Source organism: Hypanus sabinus, unplaced genomic scaffold (genome assembly GCF_030144855.1).
Source record: "Hypanus sabinus isolate sHypSab1 unplaced genomic scaffold, sHypSab1.hap1 scaffold_663, whole genome shotgun sequence".
NCBI lineage: Eukaryota > Metazoa > Chordata > Chondrichthyes > Myliobatiformes > Dasyatidae > Hypanus > Hypanus sabinus.
In genome coordinates this window covers 38,653-48,414 of record NW_026781517.1, presented here as the reverse complement: position 1 = coordinate 48,414, position 9,762 = coordinate 38,653, and the positions used below count along the sequence as shown (strand labels likewise).

At 46.3% G+C, this 9,762-nt stretch overlaps 1 protein-coding gene across 1 annotated transcript in view; it reads right to left on the bottom strand.

Annotated features, from left to right (window-relative positions):
- Positions 1 to 362: 362 nt before the first annotated feature.
- LOC132389810 (carcinoembryonic antigen-related cell adhesion molecule 5-like) overlaps positions 363 to 9,762 on the bottom strand; it is a 28,191-nt gene continuing 18,791 nt past the window's right edge. Inside the window, exons 5-12 of the mRNA XM_059962361.1 lie at positions 8,693 to 8,953; positions 6,291 to 6,566; positions 4,655 to 4,766; positions 4,194 to 4,258; positions 3,730 to 3,794; positions 2,148 to 2,189; positions 994 to 1,037; positions 363 to 507 (exon numbers count right to left, since the gene is read on the bottom strand). Of these exons, the coding sequence (XP_059818344.1) occupies positions 363 to 507; positions 994 to 1,037; positions 2,148 to 2,189; positions 3,730 to 3,794; positions 4,194 to 4,258; positions 4,655 to 4,766; positions 6,291 to 6,566; positions 8,693 to 8,953 (1,010 nt within the window). The remainder of the gene's footprint in view (positions 508 to 993; positions 1,038 to 2,147; positions 2,190 to 3,729; positions 3,795 to 4,193; positions 4,259 to 4,654; positions 4,767 to 6,290; positions 6,567 to 8,692; positions 8,954 to 9,762) is intronic.

Genomic DNA, 9,762 nt, shown 5'->3' with positions numbered 1-9,762 from the left:
AGGATGGGAGGTGACCTGATAGATGCGTATAAGATAATCAGAGGCATTGATCGTGCAAGAGCAAGAGGCTTTTCTCCAGGGCTGAAATGGCGAACACGATGGGCACAGGTTTATTGTGCTCGGAAGTAGGTGCAAGGAGATGGCAGGGTTACGTTTTTCACACAGAGAGTGATGGGTGCGTGGCGAGCGAAGGCCGATACAATGGGACTTTCCAGAGACTCTGAGATTGGCACATTGAGCTCAGAACCATAGAGGGCTATGCGGTAGGGTAATTTTGCTATATAGATTAGACATTGCAGCTCAAACACAACTGACCACGTGTTGAGAATAGAGTACGGCCGGGATAGGGATTCGAACAGCGGTCATTTTATGGAAATCCCCTGACACGCCACAGCACCAGTCTGGGTTGATGCGAGAGAACTAAGCTGCTGCGACGGAAACGAGACAGAATCTTCTGTGATGTCTTTGTCGTGAGGCTCGGAAACGCGGAAGAGGTTTAATAGAGACCTGGAGAACGATTACAAAGAAAAAAAAAACATTTTGAACGGTGGATTTATCCTGGATGGTTGTCCATTCTCTGTGCCAATTCACGATCCAATCATCGGCTTCCGTTCACAGTGACGTCAGCTGCGGAAACAATTCACAATTTATGTTGACTACGTCAGCAACCCGAAAGTGTGGCTGCTGGTGAGGGTAAATACGGGTGATGATTTCAGAATCTGTGTCTGACATTGTGACAATGCAACCGCAATTAATATTTTTTTATATCGCAAGAGACCCAGGAAAAGTGTTCCTTTCAATATCAATATATCGCTGTGCGACGCCGCCTGACTCCAGTCTTGCTCTGTTACTTGTCTCTAAACTTCCAATCTCAGTGTGACTATGAGATGTGCACAACCAGGACCCTGCACGGCCCATTGGCTTGAAATTAGTGAATAGCTTTCCTTTACAAGTGAAATTGCGTGTCGGCAGCCCCAGATTTGGTTCACATACCTGTTCAGATCACCGTAAACAGATCGATACTCCAGGATAAGACCCTGTTAATGCGAGGAAATCAGCAGGATTAGTAAAAATTATTACCAAAAGCATTTATGTGTCAGAGAAGAATTAGAAGAACATTGAAAAGGACCAACGCATTCTTAACAATTCGTGTCTGAGAGAAACACGGAACAGTCGGGCCATGATGAAGAGAGGATCAGAGACACAGTTATGATTATTAAATATCGCAGAAAGCACTATAAGTTCACAAGAGCATAAAACACAAGAGCAGAATTAGGCCCTACAGTACATTGGCCTCCTCCACCATTCTATAATGACGGATGAATTTTCCCTCCCAACCCTAATCATCTGCTTTCACTCTGCAATACTTGAAACAATCAACGTTGTTTCGCGTAACCCGGGGCCTTTGTCCCCAGAGCCATAAGGGACAAACATATTACAGAGATACACCACACTTCGGCTAAAGATATTCCTCCTCATCGCTCTCTTCTGAGGGGTTCTCTGCATTCCATCGTAGAGGAATTAGTACTCACATCATCCATTCCGTACCATGCATACCGCAGCGCCGCCCTCTGGTCCCAGACCAGCACCCCGTCCTTCACGTTGAGAGGATCGCTCCACGCCAGACAGTATAGGTCTTCCAATTATTCATCTTTCAATGAGCTCACCCTTTCCTTCTTCAAAACAGAAGTAGACAGAGGCCTCAAGCTAACAGGCGTATCAGCTCCTGTCGTTTACTTCCCTTTCTTCAAGAAGAGCAAAGTAATGTTTGCAAATTTCCAATCCTCCAAAACAATTCCATGATGGTATGAGTACTAATTCCTTTACGACCACTTCACCGGCCTATTTCAGACGCCTGGCGTGCAGTCAATCTCATCCATTCACCCCAGGTTATTTATCCACCTTCCAGATTGTCTGGCATCTTCTGCTTATTATAGTGGCTGCAACCACTTCCGTGTCCTGACACTGTCATACTGATGGTGTCTTCAACAGTGAAGGCGAACACGTGATACTTAATGAGTTCCTCCGCCATTTCTGCCTCCACCCGTTACTGAAACTTCGACATTCTCGCTGTCCAGAGTCTCACTTCAGGTTCTGAAGCGGAAACAATTGCTTCCAAAAGTGATTGACGCTAATGTTTCCCTTACCGTGTAAGTGGAGTCTCCATCCTGCGCATTGTTCCTTGCACCCTTGAAAGAGAAGATTACGTGTTATTTTTGAGACGTTTAAACAAGTTCACAGCAATTGTATTCTGACTCTCCGCCGATAAACACCGGGAGTATCAATGTATCACATTAGTTTGTATTTGGGATAATATTGCCTCGTTTACCATTCGCTGCACCGCGTGTTTCCGATTCAGTGTGTGTGGAGTTACTCACATTGATCGGACATTTTAAAAGACTCTTTCATGAAATGTATTACAGCAAGGGTAAGATGTGATTTTGCATCATTCAGGAGTTAGGGATTCTGGGGAATTCTGAGGAAATTCTGCAGGTGCTGGAATCTCACACACAAAATGCCGAAGGGCTCAGAGTGTCGGGCAACATTAATGGAATTCATTAAGCCGTCCACGTTTTGTGTAGAGACCCTCTACTGGGCTGGAAAGAAGGCAGGAAGACGCCTGGACAGAATGGTGGCCAGGGGAATGAGCACTGGCTGGGAGGTGAGGCCTGATGAGTGGGAAAGGGGGAAAGGATGAAGAAAAGTAAAATGTAGAAACATAGAAAACCAACAACACAATACAGGCCCTTCCTCCCACAAAGTTGTGCTGTACACAACCCTACCTTAGAAATTACTAGGCTTAACTTAATCCCTCTATTTTACTCAGCTCCATGTACCTATCCAAAAGCCTCTTAAAAGACCCTATTTTATACGGCCTCCCCTCCATTGCCGGTAGCCCATTCCACGCACTCACCACTCTTTGAGTAAAAAAACTTACCCCTGACATCTCCTCTGTACCTACTCCCCAGCACCTTAAACCTGTGTCCTCTTGTAGCAAGCATTTCAGCCCTGGGAAAAAAGTCTCTGACTATCCACACGATTAATGCCTCTCATCATCTTGTACGCCTCTATCAGGTCACGTCTCATCTTCCTCCGCTCCAAGGAGAAATGGCCGAGTTCACTCGAACTATTCTCATAAGGCATGCTCCCCAATCCAGGCAACATCCTTGCAAATCTCCCCTGCACCCTTTCTATGGCTTCCACATCCTTTCTATAGTGATGCGAACAGAACTGAGCACAGTACTCCAGGTGGGGTGTGACCAGGGTCCTATGCAGCTGCAACATTACCTCTCGGCTCCTGAATTCAATCCCACGGTTGATGAAGGTCAATACACCATACGCATTCTTAACCACACAGAACCGGTTGCAGAGGCGAGTGTGCCATAGGGGAAGGGGAAGAGGGATGGTCACTGGAGGGAGTTGATGGGCAGGTGAGGAGAAGATGTAAGAGGCCGGAGTGGAAAATAGAAGAAGAGAGAAGTGAACAGAAATACTGGTGGGAAAAGGTCGATGTTCATGCCATCAGGTTTGGGTCTACTTTGCGGAATATAATGTGTTGTTTCTCCATTAACGGAAAATAAGATCCGGGATCGATCATCCAGGATCTTGTTAAATGCCCCATCTGTGCCCGAAGGGCCCGATGGACGCTACCCATCACATTACTTATGTTCGTTTTTCCCTCTTTGCAAAGAAATGAGTGAGATCACGGACATAATGCAAACATCCAACCTGTTCATCCATTTGGACATTTTCATAATATTCTGATGAGTTTACGGTCTTTGTATCGAAGGTGCCTGAGGAAACAAAACAGATATGGCACAAGGGTGCAGCGCGTCAGGGTGCTTTGTTGAACACAGCAGACGTCAAACCGGCCCAATAGAAAAAGCCATTGAGAGCATGAGCTCCCTACCCACCAATCGCCGGAACCAGGAATTGAGGGCCGATATTGATCAATATGGAGAGAAATTAAGTTGCATGAACTACCATCCCATTACTTCGCTGATATTGTAATCTTCAGCAGAAGCTTTCAGCTAAAATAACTGGAAAACCCAACGGTAAAAGTCGCATCATCCGTGACCATTCGCTCGGATGACCAGCTCCAGCTTCAGTGGACTAGGAGCTCCCAGATTAAAATCAAATGCTGAGATTCCCCTGGACTCAGTATTAGGACAGTTGAAACGGTGTTCACTCACTTTTCCATCCGGAATTTCTGCCCGTGCCATTTTTAGATTTCGGTGGATATATGTTGCTGAATAAACTGAAACAAAGACAAGAAAATAATTCGTCTGAAACTTAATTTCCTGCGCTGATGCACCGAATGAGAATGGCCTCTATAATTCCATTCGATTCTCTCCAGATATCCCTTAATAACGTTTTGTTTACCGGATGCCCTGTACCAGGCGAGCTCGATAGCATCGACAGATGGGTTAAGTAGACAAAACTGCTTTGGCCTTTTTGACAGATAAGGCTGTTCACACACATATTGCTGAACGCAAACCTCTTTCAGACAAATTTCGGACAGACAACTTCGCCGTGAAGGCGGAATGCTGATTCTGTCCGCAGACGGGCCCTGATCCCAGCTAAAGTCGATTCTGCCGAAATTCACATTCAATTATTAAAGGTAGGAAGGAAATTCGTAGAGAAATGCAATTACCCGCCAGCTTTTCTTGCGAACAGCCATCCACTGAATCCTCCCACCAGGCCCATGATAAGTAAACCGAGTACAATGCCCACGATCGCGCCAGCCCGGAAGGTACAATTTTCATCTGTTTTTGGTGATGACACAGAAAACAAGCATATATTTTACATGGCGAAAACTCATCTTTATTTAAGAAATGATAATTGATCCACGCTCTGGAAACTTCTGGTCGCTGGTCTCGATATTGAATCAATTTAAATCAATTACTCTTTTATTCTGGTAGGCCACTTAGAAGGAGGATTGAAGGTAGGGCGTGAGGAAAGCGTAAGAAGGAAACGGTTTGAATCTTTGATCATCGGGTTTACATGAACGAATGAGAGACACATTCACTCACCGTGTGCGCTAACTACACCTTGTAAGATAACTGGTCCTGTTGGTTACGCCGTTATTAATCCGACATGTATAACTCCCAACGTCAACCGAGCTCACCGACTCAAGGGTGAGTTCCTGCCCTGTCTGCAGGAGATTGTTCCCATTATCACTGACACAAGGGTGAGATCCTGCCCTGTCTGCAGGAGATTGTTCCCATTGTCACTGACACAAGGGTGAGTTCCTGCCCTGTCTGCAGGAGATTGTTCCCATTGTCACTGATACAATGGTGAGTTCCTGCCCTGTCTGCAGGAGATTGTTCCCATTGTCACTGACACAAGGGTGAGTTCCTGCCCTGTCTGCAGGAGATTGTTCCCATTGTCACTGATACAAGGGTGAGTTCCTGCCCTGTCTGCAGGAGATTGTTCCCATTGTCACTGACACAAGGGTGAGTTCCTGCCCTGTCTGCAGGAGATTGTTCCCATTGTCACTGATACAAGGGTGAGTTCCTGCCCTGTCTGCAGGAGATTGTTCCCATTGTCACTGAGACAAGGGTGAGTTCCTGCCCTGTCTGCAGGAGATTGTTCCCATTGTCACTGATTTCAAGGGTGAGTTCCTGCCCTGTCTGCAGGAGATTGTTCCCATTGTCACTGACACAAGGGTGAGTTCCTGCCCTGTCTGCAGGAGATTGTTCCCATTGTCACTGATACAAGGGTGAGTTCCTGCCCTGTCTGCATGAGATTGTTCCCATTGTCACTGACACAAGGGTGAGTTCCTGCCCTGTCTGCAGGAGATTGTTCCCATTGTCACTGACACAAGGGTGAGTTCTTGCCCTGTCTGCAGGAGATTGTTCCCATTGTCACTGACATAAGGGTGAGTTCCTGCCCTGTCTGCAGGAGATTGTTCCCATTGTCACTGACGCAAGGGTGAGTTCCTGCCCTGTCTGCCGGAGATTGTTCCCATTGTCACTGACACAAGGGTGAGTTCCTGCCCTGTCTGCCGGAGATTGTCCCCCTTGTACCATGAATATATACCACAGGGGACTGACAGAGCAAAGCAAGTTAATGTCAAGTTTGACACTATATTGGACACAACTGGACGCTCCGGTTCAATTCTGAACTTCTCTGATCCATTTATAAAATGAAGAAAAGTGCTGATTAGAGAAAAATCCTGATGGATACGGGATATTATGACCTTCTGTCTTCATTGAAAAGATGAGAGCAAATGTTGTTTAGTGTAATATCTGATACAAATGAACGCGGTTGACTAACTGTTTACTCACAGTAAACTTGCACGTTGGTCACTCCAGCGCCACTGCTGAATGAATTGCTGGCGATGCACTTGTACGTCCCTGCGTCGTTTCTGTTAGCTCTGATTATAGTCAGTTTCGCCTTGTCGGGGGATGTAAATATTCTGCCGTTTTCCTGGATGGGTTGGTTATCCTTGAACCATGTCCGTGTCTGAACAGTGCCCGACGCGGGACAGCTGAGTGTGATGGTATCGGGGTCTTCAAGGGGGTTGGGATCACTGGCCACGACAGTAACCCCAGTCACTGTCTCTGTAAATACAATTGAAATGTACATAGATTTACACGGGGTTTTATCTACAACACGAGAATAATATTTGGATGCTGCCAGCTCAATATCGTCGGCATTCCCAGTTCTTATCCCTATGTGTTTCGATATCAAGTCAGTATCCAGCTTGAACTAAACGCCGGCACTGAGTTTAAAGTTTTACTGCTGTTACCCAAGGGGACGGTGAGCAACCTATTCCCATTTCAGATGTTCCTCAATACATGGATATTCCTGCAGTAAGAACATACATTCTCCAGCAAAGCAGACTAAAACAGAATTGCACTTGGCTACAGTTTAATTGTCCCGTGGAGCATGTGAAAATAAACTACCCGTGCCCCCTGCTGTTGAAGCCAAAAGTAGAGTGACTTCGTATTTAATATCTGGCTGAGGAGTTGGCGGAGGAGGGATGGCGTAGGAATAATGATCATGGGTTCCTCCAGGGAAGTTGCGACCTCTAGAGAAGGGGCGGTTGGCTCCTGAACTGGGGAGGGGTAAACATTCCTGTGGGAAGGCTTCTTGTCGCTGCACGATAGGCAACTAAGTGGAGTTGCAATTGGAAGGGAGCCAGATTGACAGAAGGATCCGTGGAGATCTGGCGCAGCCAGATTTCGGCATGACGTCGGCTCCTCCGGATTGGCTGATGTGCAATGAGCCGAAATTGATCAGAGAGCTTATGGAAAATAGAATGTTGGTGTAAGTGATCATCATATGATCGACTTCATCCTGAAATGTGAGAAGGCGAACCTGAAGAGTCAGATGAACCAGTGTTACAGTTGGTTAAAAGGAGTTAGAGAAACACTAGAGAGGGGTTGGCCAGATTTACTTGAGAAATAACACTGGCGGGGATGACGGCAGAGGAGGAAGGAATATTCTAAAGGAAAGATGACATAACCGTGGCGGAGAAGAGAAGTCAAAGCCAACATGAAGGTCAAAAGGAGGGTATATGATGGAACAATCATTAATGGGAAGTCAGATGATTGGGAAGTTGTATAAAAAAACAATTGGCAACTAAAAGGTCATTTAGAAGGTAAAGATGAATGAGAAAGCACTCCAGCCACTAATATTAATGAAGATCGGCACAGAGTCTTAACCTACAACAAGTGTGAAACGAGAAGCAAGAGTGGATATCGGGCCGTACAGAAACGATAGTGGAGAGGTAGTACGGGGAACAAGGAACTGGTGGACAAACTGCATCAACCCTCACCGTGGAACACACTGTGAAATGTCGGATGTTTCAGGTATCAGGGGTCATGCGATGTCAGCATTCATTACAAGGGGACTAGAATATAAAAGGAGGGATGTAGTGCTGAAACTTGATGAAGCACCGGTGAGGCCTCACTTGGAGTATTGTGATGCATTTTGGGACCCTTGTCGTTGAGAGAGAATGTGATTAAACTGAAGCGGTTTCCAAGGAAGTTCGCCAAAATGATCCCAAGTTTGAACGGCTTTACTGGAGAAGAGGGTTTGATGGGTCCGGGCCTTTACCCACTGGGGTTCAGAAGAATGTGGGGAGACCTCATGGAAACCTATCGAATTGTGAAAGGTCTTGTTGGAGTGGATGTGGGAAAGATGATTCTCATGGCGGGAGAGTCTAATCCCAGAAGACACAACCTGTGCATAGAGTGGTATCCTTTCAGAAACCAAGGCGAAAATGAATCTCTTTCTTCAGAACATGATGAATCTGAGAATTATGTTCCACAGGCAGCTGTAGAGGGAGTATCGTTATGTAAGTTTACAGCCGAGGATGACAGATTCACAATTGGTCAGGGCATGAGGAATATGCGGAAACGGCTGTGATCGGGACTGCGAGGAATATTGGATCAGCCATGATGAAATGGCGGAGCGGACTCCATTGGCCAAATGGTCTAAATCTCCTTCCAATGATTAAGCCCTTCTGGTCTTAACTGCAGCAAGTAAAAATTTGCAATTTAATCAGCAAGTCAGAACAATTCCAATTTTCATCTTCATCAATACTCTTATTCATCAATATGCAACGTTGTGGATTGATATCGTTAGAATTTGCTCAGGCATTTAGTTGGATTACACGGGCCCGTCTGCACCAACACCATTAATTATAGGACCTCAACAAAGGGAGGTACGGACTACCTACCGAACACAATGATTTCCGTGGTTGAGGCATTATTCCTTTTTGTAATCGTGTTATAGGCCTCACAAGTATACTTTCCCGTGTGGGCCACAGAAACGCTGTCGAGGACGACCTCATGCCCACTTTGTAGGCGGGCACCATTCTGTTCCCAATTCAATTCAGCATCTGGGCGGGACTCCGTGGAACATGTTAACCTGATCGTGCTTCCAGCAATGTAAAAAGATGCGTGCGGTTGAGTGATGACGGATGGACGATCCGGTCCGTCTAAAAGAAACGGACAAAAGGGGTTGCAACAAATCACACAGGAGATATAACAGCATTCCTCAGCGGAACAGGAAGAACAGCCCACCACCAGAGAAAGCGCTCCCACACACCGGAGAATGCATCCGTCTGGAAGCCACGCGCGGGAAAGAGGAGAGTCGGGACACAGTGTCAGATTATCCACGTCTTCCGAAACTATGAACTGCACAGTTACCTCATATCCCAAAACCCGTCTCCTCCTCCAAGCTGGATACAATGCACGCCAGTCATAAGCGTATCGTTTCGTAAAACTTCCCCAGGTGTGTGTTTTGTGGAAGGGAGTTCAGAAAAACGTTCCAGACAAAATTCAAAGCGTTGCTCTGCGGGGATAGGTAAGGCAACTTGCAGTGTGTAAATGCAATAACTCATGTAATCAGTGATCGGGCCGAATGTCATGTAGGCACACACTATGCAGTCAAGTCACTGACCACGTGTGCAATTATCGGGACACTCCAGTTTACAGCGTGTTATCGTAGGACGCGTTTTTAGTTCCAATATTCTAGGTTTAGTCTCTATCAGTGAGGACCGGTGGCTGTAACACCACTGCCCATTGTGATTTTCATCCAGATCTAACAGCTGTAACTTCCCGCTTCCACATGTGCACTGAAGCAATGGATCCCCACCTCGTCGTAGCGATGGACATTTGCCAGAAGGGTTGTGGGGCTGATATGGACTGTGAGCGTTTTACACTCTGAACTTTCCCTGTCCCTTTCGGTGAACGGAATTATTACCAAACTTCCTAAACAGCCTTACACTGCGCCGGAGATTCAATG